This window comes from Mastigoproctus giganteus, chromosome 1 (assembly GCF_048544385.1).
Source record: "Mastigoproctus giganteus isolate SK-2022 chromosome 1, ASM4854438v1, whole genome shotgun sequence".
Lineage (NCBI taxonomy): Eukaryota > Metazoa > Arthropoda > Arachnida > Uropygi > Thelyphonidae > Mastigoproctus > Mastigoproctus giganteus.
The window spans coordinates 253,704,307-253,726,773 of NC_143575.1; the positions used below are offsets into that span (position 1 = coordinate 253,704,307).

Consider the following 22,467-nt stretch of genomic DNA (forward strand, 5'->3'; position numbering starts at 1 on the left):
TTATGTAGGTTGAACACACATGTGAATACTGATGATATGTGTGTACACAGGCTCTGATTATGTAAACAAGCCATTTCTCTCATGACTTGTTTAGTACTGTACTGAAAATTGGTTTCTTTGTAAACAATATCCGAATATGGAAGCATACTTGATGTAAGAAACTAAAGCCTTGAAAGTTTATTTATAGAGAGTAAACTCTCGAGCATTTAGTGTCACCTCTGTTATCCTCTGTTCAAGAACACTGTTTTCGTTTTGAATTCCAGTCAATTATCACCATTCTTTTGCAAAGATTAAGGATGGTTTTTACACTGTATGCTACAGTACTTCTACAATGTACAATAAGTGAAAAGTTAAGTGTTGAGGATAAAATGGAAGTTATCAGAGAAAGGAAAACAGGCAGAAGAAATGCATTGTTGCTCATGAATTTAACTTACTGAACTGAACAGTTAACCCAAATTGGAAATCAAAACAAAAAAATTAGTCAATTGGAAAGAATTATAGCAAAATGTAATGCATATGTAAACTCTAACATCTTGATGTCAACAGAACTCTTTTAATTGTTGTGTATCTTGCTATTAATAAAAAAAAAAAAAAAATTAAAGTGGTTTAAACAGCAATGATAAAAACATCCCAACAAGTGGTCCACTTTCAATGATTAAAGTAGAACATTTTGCAAAATTATTTAGAATTAAGAACTTTGTGTATTCCACTGGTTGACAGAACAATTCAATGTACGTACATAATGTGTACAATGCCCATGAAGGTGAAACATTTAGTATAACTGGGGTCATAACTATGTGTGATATGTATGCATTTTATATCTGTTAATTACATTTTACTATTCAATTCCCAGTGATTTTAAAAATAAATATCAACTTCTGTTATAACATCAAGAACATTGTTATTAAAATCAGTGAATATAACTAGGAAGCTGTGTGTGTGTGGAGAAATGGCAGCTATTTATATTTTGTAATGAAATACTGAGATCCAATAATGTCTTTAAAAATTATGATTGAGCTAATTAAAATAGTAACCCTGACAAACAAAGTGTATGAATATACACGTAAACTGTTTCTGTAGATAGTTCTATGTTACCAGAGAAGAGATTGCAAGGAATGCAGAATATGAAACATGACATCATTAAGAATTTCTAATATTTTTCTAATCATGCATATATTCATACATCTGAAACTTATTTCTAAAATAAAACAATCATAAAAATCAAATAGTTTATTTTTGTGTAATTTATGGAAAAAATATATTAAAACCATTAAAAAAAGTTAAGCTTGATAACATTATCAAAGTTATTTAAATAAGTTTTTAATGTCAAAAATAAGCCATTTTTGACATAAAAAACTACTTTAAAAAAAGTTAGGGCCAAGTTCACAGTCCTAAGCATTGGTTAAACATAAACCTTGTAAAATTTTTTTAAAGTTCAAAAAAAATTTAATTTTTAATAAATGAAAACATTAGTTGTTTACAAATTACTTATAAACTGAAAAATTAAAAAACTCTTATATAAGCATACTTACTAGATCAATAGTACTTTTTAATGTTTCATGAAGGTAGTGCATCCCAATCAATTTCATGAACTCATCCATGCATTTTGATACTAGTGTATTCCCTCGAAAAATTGTGTTGGTATCTCTATAAAATTTAGATGAAAAATATTTATTTTGTTAATGTATACAATTACAGAGGATGTTTCTTAAAGTACATTGCTTTACAAAGTGAGATCTCAAAAACAAATTCATATCAATATTACCTGTTCATCAAGGATCACCAAATGTATCACTTTAATCTAAACATGATAATGCATCATATTACGATGTTTAGGTTATTAAACATGTATAAGTATAGCGCGAAAGCATTAATAATACATAGCCAAATCTGAATGAACAGAATATTAGCAAAGCGGCATCATTTTAAGTTATATCTCATATTGTGAATACCTTCACAACGAGTTGCCATGATATTGCACTACTTCGAATAAGTAACGCTTCACCTGAGGAGAAGACTAATGTTACTTATTCTCAGATGGATACCACCACCCAGACAGCACCGTTTCAGGGCTGAAATGCCCTGAAACAAAGGGCGTAAGGGCACTTGAGGAGAAGACTAATGTTAGTATTCTCCTCAGGTGAAGCGTTACTTATTCGAAGTAGTGCCATGTCATGGCAACTTGTTGTGAAGGTATTCACAATATGAGATATAACTTAAAATGATGCCGCTTTGCTAATATTCTGTTCATTCAGATTTGGCTATGTATTATTGATGCTTTCACACTATACTTATACATAGTCTAGACTTTTCCATAGCTTGAGGCTTACGCCCTAAACGCTTTATAGTTATTAAACATGGTAATGTTTTATTGGTAATTCTGATCCTATTATATAACTACAGAAGTGCAGCATATGAACATGAATGCATACTGAATAAATACTGACGGTGGATGTCAGTAGCAAATATTTCCTTTGCCAAGACAGCATATTCAAGATGCTATCTACACATGGCATGCTTTGTGTCTTCCCCGGACATCAGCTCTGGGTGCCAAGCAATTATTAGTGAAACCTGGCAATTCAAAGCGATCTCTATAGTGTGTGTGCAAAGCAAATAGCTTCCTTATTCCTTTTGGTTTTAAATATAGTTTTCCTTATTTAGTTATACAGTGTAACTCTTTTGCACAACAAGAAGTAGACAGAGTTCAAGAAAGGAAATTCACCATTCTGTTTCTTGTTAATAGTACTAACTAAATTAACTCAGCCACTTGGTTACCCCTGTGGCATTGCTCCTGCCTCCCCATGGTGGGACTGGAAACCTGGAAAAAAAAGATATCTTTCCAGGGTCAAAAGGAGCAAAATGATCTCCCCTACAGGTCTAAAGATCCTAACATGACTACTCATGAGATAGAAGATAAGCCTCTAACTCATGCAGTGCTAAATGCCAAAAAATTGACACTGTTAAAAGAAGAGCTCTAATGCATCTTGTATTGCACTCTACTCAAGAACAGTCTCTAGGCAGTGTCTCATCATTTAAAATTCAGAAATACTTAAGAAATCTCACACGATTTCCAAAAAAAAAAACAAAAAAACAAAGCATCTTAGATCTGGCGACATGCTCTCTCAGACGAGCACTAATCAGAACAGCTCCAAAAAGACATCCTTTGGAGGATTATCCATCACTATTTCCACTGCTACTCTAAACACCTCTAGGAGTGTGATAGCTGAGCAGGATTTCATAAACCTCCCAGAAGAAGCGGATAAAAATGAATTACAAGACCAGGGAATTGCACAAGTAAAATGCATATATATACTAAACAAGACAATGCTCTAGTTCCAACCCGGAATATAATCCTGACATTAGTATTAGCAATGGCCACATAGTGCAAGGAAGCCTATAGCTTATGCTGCACCAGCCAAGAAAATAAAATAAAATAATAATAAAATAAAATAAAAAAAAATAATAAAAATAAAATAAAATAAATAAAAAAATAATAATAAAATAAAATAACAAAAAAATAAAATAAAATTATAAGAATAAAATAATAATAAGAAGAAGAAAATAAAAAAATATATATATAATAATAATTAATAAATAAGAGAAAATGAAATGGACAACCTAAGCATTTCCCTCTTCCCGCAGGTAATCCAGCTGACCTTTGAATTTCCCCCAAACTGTCACCCTCTACCACCCAAGTAGGTAACTTATTCCAGTAATTTATAACTCTCTGGCTAAAATAAAAAAAAGTAAAGTGCAGCCATTATCAACCCACTGCAGGATGGAAGCCTCCTCAACAATTCGTGCTCAGGGAAATGGACCATAATCTGCCACGCTGGTCCAGTGCGGGTTGGCAGATCGACCGTATTCAGCAGTCAGGGGCTTGAACCCCGGTTTACTCAAAAAGTCTGTTCTACTGCCCACTCGCTATGGAGGCTAAAATAAAACTTCTTGCAATCCAGTCTAAACAACTCCCCCGTAACTTGAAATTATGGCCCCTAGTTCTAGAATCATTTATAACTGTGAAAATAATTTCGTCCTTATTCATTTTGCTTATGCCTATCAGAGTCTTAAATACCTCAATCAAGTTTCCTCTAAGGTGCCTAGTTTCCAAGCTCTGCAACCCACATATTCGAAGTTTTTCCTCATACGGATGCCCTTTTGCCGATCTCACCAAGCGAGTTACCCATCTCTGGACCCTTTCAAGAAGCACAATATCTTTCTTTAGGTGCGGTCTCCATACCTGAACACAGTATTCCAAGTGTGGTCTAACAATAGCCTTATATAACAGGGATTATGACATCCTTATCTGTACTAGCGATTGTTCGATAAATCATCAATAGGACACCATGGGCCTTCCTTGCAACCTGTCTACAGTGCTCAGAGAACTTCATGTCTGACCGTGAAGCAAAGGGACTTGGGCGTTATGATGCCCAAGTCCCTTTCCTTCACTACTGGCTTTAGTTCAACTCTATTGGGGTACTGTTTCCCAGGCCGACCGGGCTAGCCGGGTGAGTAAAGTGCCTGACTGGCAACCCAAAGGTCGCGGGTTCGAATCCTGCCTCGGGCTTGGATCAAAGTACTGCAAAAACCTTGGGAGGTGCATTATGGCCACAGAAGCCGATACGCCAACAACTACAAAAAAAAAAAAAAAAAACTGTTTCCCGGGTGCAATACCTTACACTTTGCTGGATTAAAGCATAGCTGCCATTTTTCTGACCATCCCTGAAGTCTATCTAGGTCATTCTGAAGAAGCTCTGCTTGTCAGCAATCATTAACTACTCTACCAATCTTCACATCATCCTGCAAATTTGGACATTACACCTTCTATCCCTTCATCAATGTCATTTATGAAAATCAAAAACAAAAGTGGTCCTAATACTGATCCTTGGGGACCCCCACTTCTTACATCAACCCAATCTGAGGAATAACCATTCATTCCAACCCTCTGTCTCCTGCCATGAAGCCATCCAGCTATCCATCTAAGGATTTTCCCTGTGATTCCAACTTGTTCCAGCTTATAAAGTAACCGCTTTGCTGAAATCCAAATAAACAATGTCAAAATTATTCCCAAAGTCCAGCACTTGATTGACTGTGTCAAAAAGACCAGATTAGTTAAACATGATTTTCCCTTTACAAAACCATGCTGAGTATCCTTCAGAATTCCATTTCTATCTAAATGATCCTGAATTCCAACTTTGATCACTATCTCCACAATTTTCCCTACTACTGAATTTAGACTAAATGGCCAGTAATTTCCCACTTCACTCTTAGAACCACCCTTATGTACTGGAGATGCATTGGCACTTTTTAAATCCAATGGAATCACTCCCAAGTCCAGTGATGCTCGCATAATTAGCAATGGTTCAATGCACTCAACTTGCTGCCTCCCTTAAGATTATAGGGTATATGCCATTAACCCAGGAGCTTTACTGGCCTGCAGGCTCAATTTTTTTCATTAAATAAACGTGAAATTTCAACATCATTAATTACATTTTTTTCATCTTCATTCCCAGAATTTCTCATTAACGTGAAGGGTTTTTCTTCTGTATATATCAATGCAAAGTAACTGTTGAGTTCAACTGCAACTTCAGCTGGGATATCTAATACTATCCCATGTCCGATACATAAGGGTCCGATCTGGTTTGGCCTCCTCTTCTTTGCATTTATATATGTGAAGAATTCCTTATCCCCCCCCCCCTCTTTGCTCTCTTTGCCAGCAATTTCTCATAATCTGTCTTTGCCAGCCTGTGGCACTATTACAGATCAATTTATAGCTATTATAGGCTTCAGTACTTTTTATTGTTCTAACTTTTCTATGCCGTCTTTTTCTGCTCAAGAAATCTGGCAATTTCATTATTCATCCAACTTGGAATCCTCCTCGTGAAGTATTTTTTTAATGGTATATAAGGCTTCTATGATTAATGTTTTAAAGGTATACCATAATTCAATTGTATTCGCTCTCTGTGAGATATCTACCCAGTTAATAGAGGCCATGTAGCACTTTAAGGCATCGTAATTTCCTTTCCTGAAATTATAACCCATTCTTTGCCTTTAACTACTGATACCTCTCTCTTCATCGTCCACTGTAGAACTCCGTGATCACTTCCTGCTACTGGTTCCTGTATTGTCAGCCCTATTATGTCATCTGGTTCATGGGTGATGATGAGGTATAGAGTATTCATTTCCCTAGTACTTTCCCTGACATGTTGATACAAATAGCAATCATCTAGTTCAGTGGTTCCCAAACTACTGAGATCTATGGCCCCTTTCAAAAATCAAAAAAAGTTCAACTGACTCCAGTTTGGGAAATGCTGATCTAGTTGATTTAAAAATTTTGTCCTTCATGTGGAGTTTCCCTCCCATTTGCTCCAATCAATTAGAGGCAAATTAAAATCACCCATAATAAGACATTCACGCTTACTTGCCCATTCCATTTGCATGTAGAGGCTCTCATCATAATCTTCACAATCACCTGGCCTGTAGATTACTCCCACTCTCATTATACCTTTGCTTCCAACTATTTCACACCATACAGATTCTATACTAGCTTGCGAAATGTCTGAATCCCGGAAAGCTTTCATCATGCTCAGGATGCTTTTGGTAAGAAGCATGACCTCACCACCCCGTCTATCTTCCATATCCTTCCTAAATACATTGTACATACCATACTGAAACTTGTCATCCCCTATCTCCAGGTGGCACCACGTTTCCGTAAGCCCTATTATGTCAGCATCACTTGTTCTAAAGAGCAGTTCGAATTTGCTCATTTTATTGGTGACACTTCTGACATTACTGTATAAATAATTAAAACTTATAGTGTTCTTGTATAGTTAACTACCCTGACACACCCCTTAAAGTTATTTAAGCTCACTTCCCTGGTATTAGCTGGGAATATTTCATAACCCTAAACCTCCAACATCCATAAAAGCAGGGTATCTCAACTGTCAAATAAAACTATACATTCCTAATCTAACACGTTGTTTTAAATGCAAAAAATTTGGCCATTCCCAAAACGTGTGCAGAGGTTTAACCACTTGTGCTGCTTGCGGTTTAGGCAAGCACATTCACACAGACTGTAAAACAGAGTAGCACAAATGCTCAAATTGCAATTTAAGGTCAGTCATATCTCCAAATGATTGATCATTTGGTCAAACTGCAATTTAAGATCAGTATCTCCCACCGCCAACCACAGAAATCTATTCGTATAAAAGAAAGTACATTTTGCATATTACTCTAGAACAAAAGTTGGATCGAGGCCAAATTTTCAACCTATGCTCTCTGTTGGTCCTTGGTAAAATTTCAGGTCTAGTTATAACTTCACAGCCCTCATTCCCTTTCCTTCTCCCTTACAAAAATTGGCATAAATGAAAGTATGTTTTTTTTCATTAATCAACAAAAAAAAAAAAAAAAAATGTGGACACTGCTACCAAATTTTCAAAATATATTCTTGTTAGCCCCTGGGATAGTTCTAAGTTGAATTCCGAAATTTCGATTTAATAGCATTCCTTCTCCAGTTCCCCTCCCCCAACAGAAATATTACTATAAATTTGGAATAGGAGCTTTGATCCCTTTCAAAATTTCAATGCTTACCTTGAATATTTTAGGAATCTTTGTAACAAATTTTCATGTCTATGGGTTGACTTATTTTGCTATAAATCATGAATTATTACTTACAATGGACCCCTGCTTTATGATTGGTTCAATACCATTCACTATACTATATGTACTAAGCAGCGGTGGTTGTTGTGATCACGTTTGTGAATTGAATTTTAATTCTATTAAACTGTGGTTCTAATAAGCAAAAATAAGAGGAATATTATCCACAGGCTATAAAAGTAAAGATATAAAGCACATATTTACACTTTATTACCTTTCAGCCAATTAACAAAATTAAACGATACGCGAAAATCGGAAAAATATTTTCCACAGATTAGCAAAATAAAATAAATTTACGCTTACATACATACTTAATTAATTAATTAATACTGTAATCTAATTGATATTTCTGTTCACTGATATATATATATATTTTTTTTTGGTTGTAAAATTTAAAACTAAAAAAGATAAGCAATCAATAACAAAGAACACGGCACACACAAATTGCAACTAACACGATACATGCAAGTGAGATACAGAGTAACAAGTTTACAAAGTTTTCTTTAAAAATAGGAATGCAGAAAAGATTCTGAAAATTTATTTGTTTTATTATATGATTGATGATTTCAGTGAAGGTGAAACACATTTCACCATAATAAATGTAAAAACCCCACAGAATTCTAGCTATTGGTATTATTGCAAATGCAATAAGATCAAGTTTACTACCCATTTATAATCGACTGCACTAACAGAAAAGCCCAATTAACTGGAAACTGCAAATTGTTTTATGGCAGTGACCTCCAGAAATGTGCTTTAGAAAAATATCAAACTCAAAATCCATTCTTATAACTGAACATATGATAATGATGAGTGTGGTGCATTTTAATGATTTGGTTTTTTGAAATTTGATTCTATAAAAAGCAGTTGATTCTACTAACCAGCGATCATGTTAACTGGCTTCTATTTAATTCACTTTATGATGAGTTTACAATTGTCTCCAAATGGGAGACAACTGTAAGCGGTCTTTCCTCTCAGCCAACAGCAGCATTTGTAAACATGTTGGCTGCATGTTTTGTTTTTGCATCCTTTAGTTGAAGTGATTTTTTGTGTCTTGCTTTAATCAATATATTAGTTTTAATCAATACGTACAATTTCCATTATAAAAATGACCTTTTAGAGAGATAAATAGTCTTAATTATATAGTAAAAATTTCAACTTCCGAGATTTTGGACAAATTACCAAAAAAGCAATGTGTTATTGGGTTCACATTACAATATTGTCATGATATGATGGTGTTTCTGGAATGGATTAATATCGTAAAAAATGTGCCTGAATTGTAACACACTGCATAGATCAAATAACTTATTCATTTTGTTATTACTAATTCAAAGTCAAAGTTTTCAAAATGACTCAACTTTCAACATTTCTACCAGACTATGATTTTTTTTTTAATTAACAGCATGGAAACTAAACAAGTTCTTGGGTAGACTGGGATAACTGCAAAGTAAAAGATTCAGAAACTGCAAAATATTAACACACTCAGTGATACAACTGGATACAGGTTTAAGGGAAAAATCCCTGCAGGTTTCTAGGTTACCTGATTGGTTACATGTTTGGTTAAATTGCCCAATGGATAAAAGTTTATCACATGTTAAATAGAAGGTGTTTTGTAGATAGAAGTTGTAAGAAAAGCTCACACCAGTCAGCTTCAGTTGCACTTAAAACCAAAATTGAATCAAGTATACATAAATAGAGGCACAGAATATTACTTGACATGATAGAAGGGAGTACATGTATTCCCCTCCTATCATGTCTAGGCAGAATTGCTGACACTTTAAAATTTAATCTTAATTTGCAACTTTTCCCAACATTACCCTGTACTTGTTAAGTAAGTCCTTAGATATCCTACTCTTAATATCATTAGTGCCAATGTGTACAACAATATCACCTTTTATGTCCTTAAAAGATGATATCTGCTCAATAACGTCATCTACTTTTGCCCATGGCAGACATACCCTATCCCATTCCACTTTTTGCACAATACATTTACTACTTCCCTGACAAAAGAGTCTGACAATGACTACCTCCTGTGGGATGGTGCATTCTGCCTTGGGAATTGCCACTTTGTTGCTTTTGACATTGTTGAATTTAAATAGCATTTATTTACATTGACCCATAGTTTGAAATTTCCTTGAAAGGTAGAAGAGCTACAGCGGATTGGAAATTTATCTATTCTGGCCTACACTGATGATGACAGTTTAAATAACATTCAGAAACACACCACTAAATGTCGACCGGGCTAGCCAGGTGGGTAAAGTGCCTGCCTGGCAACCCAAAGGTCGCGGGTTTGAATCCTGCCTCGGGCTTGGATCAGAGTAAAATGCAAAAACTTTGGGAGGTGCATTATGGCCACAGAAGCCGATGCGCCAACAACTAGCAAAAAAAAAAAACACACCACTAAATGCTGATAAGTAGGTTGTGGGAGGTTATCATTTATAAATGAACAGACACTGGCTTAAATGTTTGTATATCAGGACACATTTTACAAACACATGGATGTAAAATGCATACATACAAATGCCTTTGTTTCAGTGCTTCACTGACAAATTCTCTAATTAATAGTCTAAATTACAGTAATGCATTTTTCCTGAAACTCTGCTAAACAGTTTTGTTGTTGTTAATAGAATGGCCTAATTAAACAAAAAAATATGGAAAGTATTACACAGAAAGCAACTCCGTGAAGAAGGAAATTAAGATGATATTGTACACATCACATACATTGTATTACCCAAAGATTGGGGAATATAAATCCATTTTTCTATACATTCCAGATTCAAGACAAAAATTTTGAATAAAGAAGAAAATTTAAAAATATGCCATATGAGAAGAAAACAGTCATTGCAATGCCTACTCCTTCTCCTCCTCCACCAACTTAAATTCTGAATCAATATTGCATCTCTTTAGAAATGCATTTATTAATAAAATTATTTTTCTAGGTTATGAATTAATAAATGAATTAATAACCCAGAGAAATAAATTATACATTTATTTTTCCAGGTTATACATTACCTAAGCATAAAATACTGATTTAAGAACAGTCAAAAAATACTTACACGACTTTTGATAATTCCCATTCTGCAAGTGACTTCATAAATGGCACTATTTTCCCATGATGAAAGAATACTTTTACAAGAGGTTGTGCAGCATCTATTTTATTGCTTACAATTTCTCCCAAGATATAAGCAGCACTTGAAGTGACAGGCTAAAAAAAATAAATAAATAAAAATAAATAAATAAAAATAAATTATCTTTTTAAGACACTTTATTTTTAACACCGCATTACATATTTTATTTGATACAATGTGCAAATTTCTCAAATTTGAAAAAAAAAGGCTAAGATGTGAATAGCAATATTCATCAAAAACTTTTTAAAAAAATGTAACTCTCAATTACTTAGTTCTACAATATTCTGAAGGATAAGAGTATATAAAAAGGCAGAAAGAAGGTTTAAAGCTATGCAATGTATAGAACAAAATAAATTATCCAATTACAGCAAGGATTTTGCTAGAAGATGTAAAAAACAGAAATAGTGGAAAAATATCCAGTATTTCTATTATACACATTATAATTTAAAAACAGAAATAATTAAATACCCAATGTAATATAAAAGAACTAGCTGAATCATTGTTTAGGGAAAACAAACATTTTTACACCCATATTGGCTTCACTCTTAATTCTACTATGATGAAATGGGTAAACTATGCCAAATAAAAACTAGAATATATATACTGATTCTGATGTAATTATTAACACCTTTCAAGGACATTTTAAAGAATGTGAGCAGCAATAAACTCAATTTAAGTTCAAAAGCTGTGGAGATAGCTGCAGTCAAAATACCCCTTTGGATAATCCTGTACAACACAGGACCAAAAATACTGCCTCCTCTCTTCATTAGATACTCAGATTTATTATATTTAACTATGCATCTAAGCATCTAATGGAGTTCTTATCTTTGAAATTTTTGTTCCTGGTTAAATATATATTAAAGTGAGAGGATACAAAATCAGAAATTTTGCATTCTTGGTCTACATACACTATACACCTAAAACAAAATGAAACTTTGGGTAGACTACAGAAATTGATAGGAAGAGGCCAGAGACTGCTCAGAAGAGTGATATGTAGATCCTCTCAGCCCTCAACAAAACATTGTCAACCAGGAGTTCAAGGAATCCACAGGAACAGCATCAGATTTTACAGAAAAGTTGCAGTGTACAAACTGAACATAGCACACACACTGTACAGCATCTACTTGGCTGGTGCAAACCCCATCATAATTGATCTTCGGAATATTGCTGTGTTACAGAAAGATGATTCAAGGTACATGGTCTGCAATCTGATGGACAGTTTGGGTCTGGTGGATGCCCAGAGAACATTATTCAACCGAGAATGTCATTCTAACTGTGAAGCCTGACAAGGTGTAGTCACTGTCTGAAGGTTGTTTCTCATCTATGGGCTTGGACCATTGGCCAATGTTCTTGAAAACAACAACTAACATTCTGGACAATTCCACCCTTCCTACAGGCTATGCACAATGTCATACTGCCTGTAGTGATTTGGTTTGAAGAACATAGGCATGCAAAAGCCTCAATAGCCTGCCTAAAGCTCAGGCCTTAACCTCACTGAATGCCTTTAACTGGAACATCAGCTTAAGTCCAGTCCAGGACAACACACCTGCAATCAGCACCTGAACTGACCTGTTGAAGGAGGAACAGAAAAATACTGCCTCATTAACAAAAATTAATTCAGTGTCTACCGACGAGGTTAAGCATATAATGAAGGCCAGAGGAAGGCAGATATATTATTAAATATTATATAAAAAACATCCTTTGACATGCCGGTCTACAGTTACTTTTAGCAATATAGTGTATACGTTGTTGTTGTTTTGGAGGTTTTTGACATAGACTACTAAGATCATAGTGCATCAGTTCATATGGCACAGAGCTTTTGTGTGGTCTTTTTATCTGGTGCTGCCCAAAATCCTGACATACCGATTGTATTTAAAAAAACAAAGTTAGAGTCCATATCTCAGAAACTCTTTGTGATAAAAAATGTTTTTCATGTAATCAAAACGACCGCTAAAACATTAAAATTTTATTTGAATGCATGGAACATGTACATTGCAGTTATGCAAACAGTAAATGATAATGCTAATATTTTATGTCATATTAATGAATAAACAACACACACTTTATATATATATAGTATATGCTTTATATATACATTGTGCACAATACCGCAAAGGTAATCCATCACAGATCTATTTTCACGATTGTCCACAACCGTCATTATTCTCATTTCTCTCTCGACCATAGTCTCCTTGCGTTTTGGACAGGATTCATCACGAAGTATACATTCTGCCTGGTTATCAACCTGTTGCTGTTCTTTCTGAAATTCCTCGATGATCCTATATATGCCAATATGTGCTCGTCCAACTATATGCTTCCATCTTCTATGCCAAGCTTCAACACTGTTTTGGGTGCGTGGAATTCCCAGATGAATGGAATCGTATATGGACCATAATGTTGGTGGAAATAAAAAAAGGTGGAGTGCAAATTATCGTACCATTATGCATATGCTCAGAATAATCACCTGAGAGGGCATAAATTCAAATTGAGGAAAGACAGATGTAGGATAGATGTGCGGAAATTTGCCTTTAGCCAGCGGGTGGTTGGTAGGTGGAACAGACTTCCATCCCTTGTCGTGAAGTTGATAGCCTAAATAAGTTTAAGGCTCAGCTGGACAGGTATTTCGAACGAACAGAGGGATGAAGTGGAAGTGGTTATTTTTTATTTATTTATTTTACTTTATTTTTTTTTTGGCTGATGCTGCATAAGCTTGCTTTCTTACATCAAATGCCTCTACTAATGCTAATGCTAATATACCATTTAATTCTTCCATATATATAATTGTCTTCAAACCACTCTATCACTCACATTACTAGCTTCCCTCGGTAAATGTGGCTTCAGAACATTAAATGCTTATGGTATCTCACCACCAGAAGGAATAAATGCCAAGGCACACTAATGTCAAAGCAGCAAACAAAATTCTTCATTGGTGCCGTACTAAGATGCCAGTCCACTTGCTTGAATTTTTCTCCAAACACACTGTCCCAGGTGAAAAAAAACAGATCTTATTAGACACGTTAGGGAACGCACCGTTGGAGACATTTATTGCAGTTAATTCCAGGTCAGTTAATATGGTCTGTGGTTTCAATTCAATTTCATTTTCTTCGGCAAAGTCATATCTTGAAACAAACGTTTATAATTTTTTTCACTCTTATTTGTCGTCAACACAAACTAAGGGAAGAATTCAATAATTTTCATTATTGACAGGTACATGTATTGTATATAATTTATAAAAAAATTGTGGGCACGGCTTTAAGCATACCATCCATAATCCAATATTGAGCACATAATCGGTGTTGAATATTTACTTTTGTTGTAAATAGAAGACTTCTTTCCTCTCCCACTGCAGACTCTAAAAATCCCATTCTTCTTATTATAATAATAATAATTCAAATCAAAAGTGACTATGAATAGTTAACTGAGTACAGAAAAAAAAAGACTATATTTCAATGGCCATTTTAAAATCCCTTAAAGTTAGGACTAAAGCAGTACCAACTCTTTTCAGACAGGTTAAACTTCATAAAATAGGATATCCTATTAAGACCTATCGTTTCTTACAGAAACACAGTTTTTGCACCACTTGCAGCGTACCTTTACAACATCATTAAACCTTTGCGTTTAACATTAAAGTTTAGTCTAAAGAATTCGGAGATGTTATTTAACCAATTAAAACAAAAAACGAGAAATGGAGATGATGAATTATTCTCTTTAGATGTTGTTTCCTTGTACACCAATGTACATGTAGAATATGCCCTTGACGCAACATGGGACCTTATCAATGATCATGCAATTTGCTTAAACAAGTCAAATTTACCTAGGAATGAAATATTTTATTTGATTAAATTTCTTGTACAAACCGATTATATTAATTTCCAAGATGAAATATACAAGCAGATATTCGGGTTACCAATGGGGGGCTTAACTTGAGTGGATTGGTTGCTGAAATTTATCTGAATAAGAGAGAGCAAGTATACTTAACGGCACGTCTCCCAAATATAATGTTTTACGGTAGATATCTTGATGACATCTTAATAATTACTAATAAACATATTGTACAGAATGTCCTGGATACATTTAATAACATTCATACTCTACTTAAGTTCACTCTAGAAATGGAAATCCCCCAGCACAAATCCGTAAATTTTCTAAATTTTACTTTAACCAGGGTTAATGAAAACATATTTTTTAAAATTTATAGGAAACCAATGAATACTGAGAAATTTTTTCACAATTTGAGCTACCATTCTTACACATATAAAAGGAGCATTATTTTTAATCAGTTTCATAATGCATATAGATACAGCTCTATTCAAGAATCCTTATTGGATGAGCTTACGGAACTGACAAAAAGATTTTTAAATAGGGGTTATTTATTAGGTACCATTATGCAGATTAGTCAACAGATGAAATATAAATTGGAGACAGGTACAACAAATGACAGGGTGGATCATAAACATTTTATTAAAGTTCCGTATATACAGCATTGGTATAGACAATTTATTAACATATTTAAGAACACTGAATTTAAGATTGTTGCACAACCCATGAGTAAGCTCCATGCCATCTTGAAACATAGGGCGTATGTGGTTCCTACCATGGAAGCTCACAATATTGTTTACAATATTTCCTGTAGTGGGTGCAATTCTGCTTATATTGGCTCGACCCAAAATTTACTTTCGGTAAGGATATAGCAGCATGTGGCATCAGTTAAGGCAGGTAGGATGGGTGCCTCTGAGCTTGCATTTCATGCAATCACTGATGGACATGTATTCCTTTTTAATGAATCGAAAGTTCTTAATAAACAGCGGGAATATTTAAAATTATTAATTGCTGAAACATTATAATTGGCCTCCGTAGCCGAGTGGTCAGGAGCGCGAGTGCAGTAGCACACGCTCTTTGAGTAGACCGGGGTTCAAGCCCCTGACTGCGATCTGCCAACCCGCACTGGACCAGCGTGGCAGATTATGGTCCATTTCCCTCAGCATGAATTGTTGAGGAGGCTTCCATCCTGCAGTGGGTTGATAATGGCTGCACTTGACCATTTTTTTTTTTTTTATAAATGAGATTAAATGTTGACTCTATTAATATACACAGACCTTATAATATTTTGGACTCGTGGATGCTTCCGCACACACATGAATAGTAATTCATACATTGGTCTATATAAATAATCGTGTCAGGTTTCAATAATTTTTTATATAAAACGGGGGCGGGGGGATATCATTTGGAATCACTTTTGTACTTCTTGTGAACACGGTAACAAACCAAATAAGTTGGTCTCTTAAAAGAAGTTATAAAATGGTTTTAAAGTTTAAATTGTGAGTGAATTAATGGATATTTATTTGTTTCGTGGTTTTTAGATTTTTGCAACAATTGTTTTTCAATTCTCATGGTGACATGCGATGTTGGTTAGTTTTTTGGGGGGGTTGGTGGCTGCCATCCTTCCATAACTCTTTCCGATTCGCTTGGCATGATATGAGAATTGAAGGCATGATGATTTTAATTAATAGCTATTTTAATTTGATTATGACTATGCGCGTGGGGTAGATTCATATTATAATCATTCACGATTGAGTGTAGAGAGAATCAACAGTCCTACTAAAAGGGTAGGAGGTTTCCTCTTATAATTTAAGATTATAATAATAATAAGAAGAAAATGGGACATTTTTCCCAGGGGATATTTTTTCCCTGTTACCTCTTTCAAAATATCCTGCAGGTGTCCATGGTCATGCCTAATGTACTTGTCAAAGAAATTCGTGAAAGTACAGCTAATAACAAATACCTGTATAATTACAGTTTTAGTAATGATGATGATGATGATTATGCTAATGATATTTAAGACAAATATTATGCAACTGCTGGTGCACTGCTGCTCTAGCCAGGTGGGCGGGAGCACCAGTTCATAGCACACGCTTCTTGATTAGACCGGGGTTCGAGCCCGTGACCACCAAATATGGAGGACGCAAAAGGTCAGGGAACGACCACCGCATATCCTCGGAGCAATATGGCCTTAGTTGCTAATGCTCCTAAAAAGCTAAATAACAAACAAACAACGCAACTGCCAAAATACATTACTCTAAATTTCCATATTCTGAAAGTATTCTTATTTCAAGTTTTTTATCTTTGGCATTTCAATGCTATACTTATAGTTATCACTCAAACGCCATATACAAATACCAAAATTCTACTCGAAAAATTACCAATTAAATGCAATATAATAAAGGTCAGTTAATATAAAAACTGACTTAAAATTAATTAAGCCGTTTTTATTTGCTGATCGTATTTTAAAACTGTTTCTGTAACAGAAAACATGATTTTCAAATTGAGAGAGGTATTTGTCATTAAAATTTTTGTTATTTTTTATATTCTTTCTACAAAATTAATCTAATAAGGTAAATTTTTACTTACTAAAAAACTAATAAATATATAGAATTATATTCATATTTTACCATATACAGTGGAATCTCGTTAATACAAAGTTCAAGGGACTTAAATTTTCACGTTTTGTAATAACGAGGTTTGTAGTGATGAGGTCCCCCAAAAGTGCCAAAATTTTACAGGTTTTTTTTTTTTTTTTGGGGTACATACTGTATATCTAAGAATAATAATAATATAAATAATAATAATATCAAAAATAAATTATTTTAAATTAATAAAATAAAATAATAAAAATAAAATACAATAAAAACCTTGTCTAACAATACAGTAATAGGAATCACATATTTTTTAAAGAAAAAAGCAATTAACGGAAATGAAAATATTGTACAGTATATATTTTGATACATACAATATTTTAGAATCACAGTAAAAGAATTACAATCTTAATATAAAAGGAGACATACAAACCATTAATTTTTTAATAAATTAATCTAATTTAAAGAAAGAATCCAATGTTGTTTGCACAGTTTTTGTCCTATATGCATTTTTAACTACAGCACAGACATTATCAAATGCAATAGTTGTTTCTTTATCGACATTACTGCAGGCCAACATTTTCTATTATGTTCAATGCATTTTGGACATCTTTTTTAGATGGCAGTGTGGGCACTTCTTCACTTTCACTAGTAAAAAAAACATCATTTTGTTTGGTGCTCAGCAGTTCTTCTGGTGTTGGCGTTGCATTGGTAGCAACTTCATCATCCACCTTCACAAAGTATTCAAATTCGCCAACAAAATCCATATGCTCCTTCAAATTCCTCAATGTTGCTATCACATTCGTCTGCTGGGTCATGTTTTTCGATGATATTCTCTCCAAAGCCACTCTTTCTGAAGCAGTTGATTATTATACTTGATGCAATACTGTTTCAAGCAATAACAAGATTACGGATAGCATCCTAGACATTCCAATTTGGCTGCAAAATGTTCCCTCCTTCTATGTTGTGGATCAAGTACCTTATCAGGTGGGCTCTGTATGCTCTCTTGAGGTTATAAATAATGCCTTGATCCAGTGGTTGCATTAAACTGGTGGTATTGGGGGTAAAAACAACAGCCATATATTTGTCAACGTAAGTGTCTCGGCAGAATGTGCTGTACAACGATCTAGAATCATTAAAATGTTCCTTTTTTTTTTTTTCTGAAGCCATTCTTCTGTCCACTTTTGATAACCAAGACTGAAAAATTTTGACAGTAAGCCAAGCACTTATTTTGGTCTCATAATCACAGGGAAGTTGGTTAACTGCTTTAAAACTTCTTGGCTTGGAAAACTTACCAATCACAAATGGGTGTAGTTTAGTTCTAGTTTTGTTCATTGTTCTATTATGCTGCAATTGAGATGGCAGTCATCTCAATTGCAGCATAACAGAACAGTGAGTCTTTGTTTACTAAATTTTCCACCATGACAAGACTCTCCTCAAACAGCAAATGTTTTGTTTGGCAGCAAATTATAAAATAAACCTGTCTCGTCAAGATTAAAAATATCCTTTGCCTCATATTTTTCAAGAATGGACCATACGGAACACAACCAATCGGTAGCCTTTTCTTTGTCGACTAATCCAGACTCACTGCAAACATTTCGCGAAACCAGGTTATTCCTGTCTTTAAATCTTTGGAGCCAGCTACTGCTGCATTTGAAGCTGCTAATTCCATGTTGCTGAGCTAGATAATTTGCCTTTTCTTGCAAAATCAGATCTGATATTGGCAAATTGATGCAGGCATTTGTTGGTACCACTTGAAAAATTTTGTTTCAAGCTCCTTGTGTTTTGCACCATGAATTTGTTTCCTGTTTTTCATCACTGCTCCAGTGTCACGCACTTCTTCAAGTATTTTTTGGTTTTTCAGTATTGTGGGTAAAGGGATGTTGTATTCTTTTGCAATGTCCGTTTTGCTTCTTTCCATCCTATCAGCTTCTTGTATAATTTTTAGTTTAATTTCCAGGCTTAATTCCATCCGTTTACGTTTTTTCGCCCTAACACTACTACATAAGATTTAATATAAACAAATTTTAAATTAATTTAAAGACACAAGTTCAAAAAAAAAAAAGACATCAGCTCAGATAAAATGGCACAAAAACTAGATTGCTGTATATGGTATGAAAACTCTCTGAACTGGGGTAACAATTTCAACTGACCTTATTCCCGTGGAGAGGGAGGGAGGGAGTGCATGTAAACAATTTAGAAAACCTTTTATTCTTTTGTTAATTTAACAATTCATCCTTCAGAAAGATGTTTTTCAGAGTGCACTTGACATTGTAACTACCATAAACTGCTTTTGTTTACACAAAACTAATTTCTGACAAGTCAGTGCCATCCTTTGGGAAGTAGGGAGCCTGGTGGCCAGAGGCAATAATAGGGGCAATAATCGGACCGTTCTGCCAAAATTTGTATTAAACATACCAAATTACAATATTTATTTCTCACGGGATGAAAAAGAACTTTGTAATACATATTAACCGAATTTTGTAATAAATGAATATATTTACATAGAAAAGCCTATCTTTTGGCAGGGGAATGGTATGTGCTTCATATAAACGAGTACTTTGTATAAAACGAGTTTGTATTAACGAGATTTTACTGTAGTAGATACTGTCGGGATTTTGGGCCAGACTCCTTTTTATCATGTATTATCTATACAAATGTGCATTACTGGGTCACTTTATATGCTGCATGAAGTGAGGACATGGAGTAATTCATGAGCAAAAAGAATATGTACTCTGTCTGGAATTAGATAATTACTCAGTTGAAGAGTACTTTAAAGATACCTCCACAAACAACACAAAGAAATTAAAATACGAAATGTAAATTTCAACAAGTAGAACAAACCAACAAACCTATGTTGATATATTTCTCCGGGTGGGTATTGGCTCTTGCTGGTTAATTTAATTTCCCTTTGTACTGTATTGTTTATGGTCATTTAATTATAATTTGGTTGTAGGATCTGATGGAACTGAAACCCAGGATTTCCCCAAAAGAGTAACAAATGTCAAACCCACTATAAGGAAAATACACCTTTGGAGAAAATTAACAAGGAATCAGCACTGATCCCCTAAAAGGCAAGGTTAGGATGTGGAGAACTAGAAACAGGCTAAGTTATGATGGCAGGGGGAGAGGGAAAAAGAGAGGTACAAAACTTAAGTGAAAATTAAAGGGGACCTCCTGGGTTATACATACAACAAATAAATGAATAATTCTGTAAAAAAAAAATAAATAAACTACATAAAATCAAACCAGGGTAGATTTTTCATGACATTTTTTTTTAGCAGTCCCAGGGGCTGTTCTTTGAGGGAATTACTGGTCTCATTCAAAGGTAGTAGCTGTGGTTCTGGATGTCTGGATTGTGGAAAAAGTACCTGAATCTGTACAGATGTGTATTACTGGATCACTTTATATGCTGTATGAAGTGAGAACATGGAGTCATTCATGGCATTTATAGTTAGCTGAGAAGGTGTGCATAGTTGAGTGGTTCCCACCATGTTGTGATAGATGTGTAGGACAGGTCTAACATTTAGTTGTAGAGTGGCCCAGACTTGAGTGGTCTTGGATGCCACTGCATAGCATCTTTTGATGTTTGCAGTGGCAACTGATGCAAGAAAGCAACTTTATATAGCAGCAGCTAAAGAAATAAACTACCCAACTCATCAATCCATCCTCTCTAATAATTTGTCTAATTCTTCCTTAAATTTATTTAAAGTACCCCCCCCCCTTCCTTCCACAATGCCAGATGGAAGTTTGTTCCAACAATCAATCACTCTCTAGCTGAAAACAAATTCTGGCACTTCTATCCTGCATCAATCTGTTTTCAATTTAAATTTGTCTCTTCATGTGTTGCCCATGATGAACTTCTGAAAAAGACTGAAGTAACTAAGGCTAAAGTCTACTCCTTTCTTGTTATTGATGAAACTCTAAAGCACTAGATGAAGAAATTTCCTTGAAAGACCTCAATAGAGAGGATAGCTGCATTCTAGAAGTTGCAAGACTTTCTGCAGAGTACATAGGATGATGCAGTTTCTTTTGTTTTCTTTTTCCTTTTTTTTTTTTGATCCAAACTTTTCATCGTTGAAGTGTAATCCTCAACCCTGGTATGAAGTCTCTTGTAGGACTCACCCACATATATGAAGTTGCACAAATATTGCAATAAGCATGCAGGGGCCACTGGGGTTATCCAACATTTGTGGTCAGTTCAACTGTTTAAGGGAACTGATCTCAGTATAGACGGTGGGAATGATGTGTTCTTTGGCTTTTTTTGTTATCGTGCTGCTGAGGCCTGAAAATGAAAAGAATGAAGAGATGATTGTTAGAGGACAAAGATCTGCTGGGGGTGTCTGAAACTTGAGGATGATGTCCCCTTTGATTTTTTTCAATGAGATAGTTGGGATACACATTATATTTAGTTTTGTATCTTTCACATGTAGCTAAGTATGCGGTCAAGAATTCAAGTTGTAGGCTGATTCTCACAAACCTTCAGAGCTCAAAGGACAAAAGCTCCTACAACTCCAATTTTAGTGGGGAATATAATCATAAACTGATAATTGAATAATTGTAAAATGATACTAATGAAAGAAAAGTTGGCAGGGTAGTTAATGACAATAATAAGGGCATGCTACTGCAACACAATCTAGAAAAATTAGGCAGATGGGTTGAGAAATGGCAACTGAAGTTTAACATTGACAAACACTGTATGTAGGCAGCAGTAATCCCAGATTAATGTACCATCTATACAGTGATACTCAAGGTAGTGAGAATGAAAAAAAACATGGGAGTAACTGTGCAGTCAGATATGAAGTTTTCTTAGTGCAGACAGACTGTCAGGACAGCTCATGGGTCTTGCCAACGATATACTGGAAGTTTTCCAGCAGGAATAAGTAGGTAAATATCCCATTGTACAAGGCAATGGTTAGATCCCATCTTGAGTACTGCATACAGGTCTGGAAGCCTCATTTTAGGAAGGACATAGAGCTGCTGGAACAGGTGCAGAAAAGGGCATTGAGATTGGTGAGAGGTACAAAGGGTTGCTCATACCAAGAAGGGTTTCAGTTCCGCAAACTGCAGCATCTGGAGGATTTTGTGGAAGCCAGAAGCCTTGGCTGATTTTCCCAGTCCATCCAAGAACTTTAACAGTAACATGGGTGGGTTGCTATTCCTATGTCATCACCCATAAACATGAAGAGGGGCACTCCCTCAAGTAAAAGCTGTCAGGTCTCATAGGTGCCAGGCACCTATGAGATTTGACTGAGGTGGTTAACACATTCACT

General features: G+C 34.8%; 1 protein-coding gene across 1 annotated transcript in view; it reads right to left on the reverse strand.

Moving 5' to 3' along the window:
* The window catches only part of RasGAP1 (Ras GTPase activating protein 1), a 155,947-nt gene that overhangs the window by 90,531 nt on the left and 42,949 nt on the right, over nucleotides 1-22,467 (reverse strand). The window contains exons 9-10 of the mRNA XM_090385731.1: nucleotides 10,710-10,858; nucleotides 1,533-1,647 (exon numbers count right to left, since the gene is read on the reverse strand). Coding sequence (XP_090241857.1) covers nucleotides 1,533-1,647; nucleotides 10,710-10,858 — 264 coding nt within the window. The remainder of the gene's footprint in view (nucleotides 1-1,532; nucleotides 1,648-10,709; nucleotides 10,859-22,467) is intronic.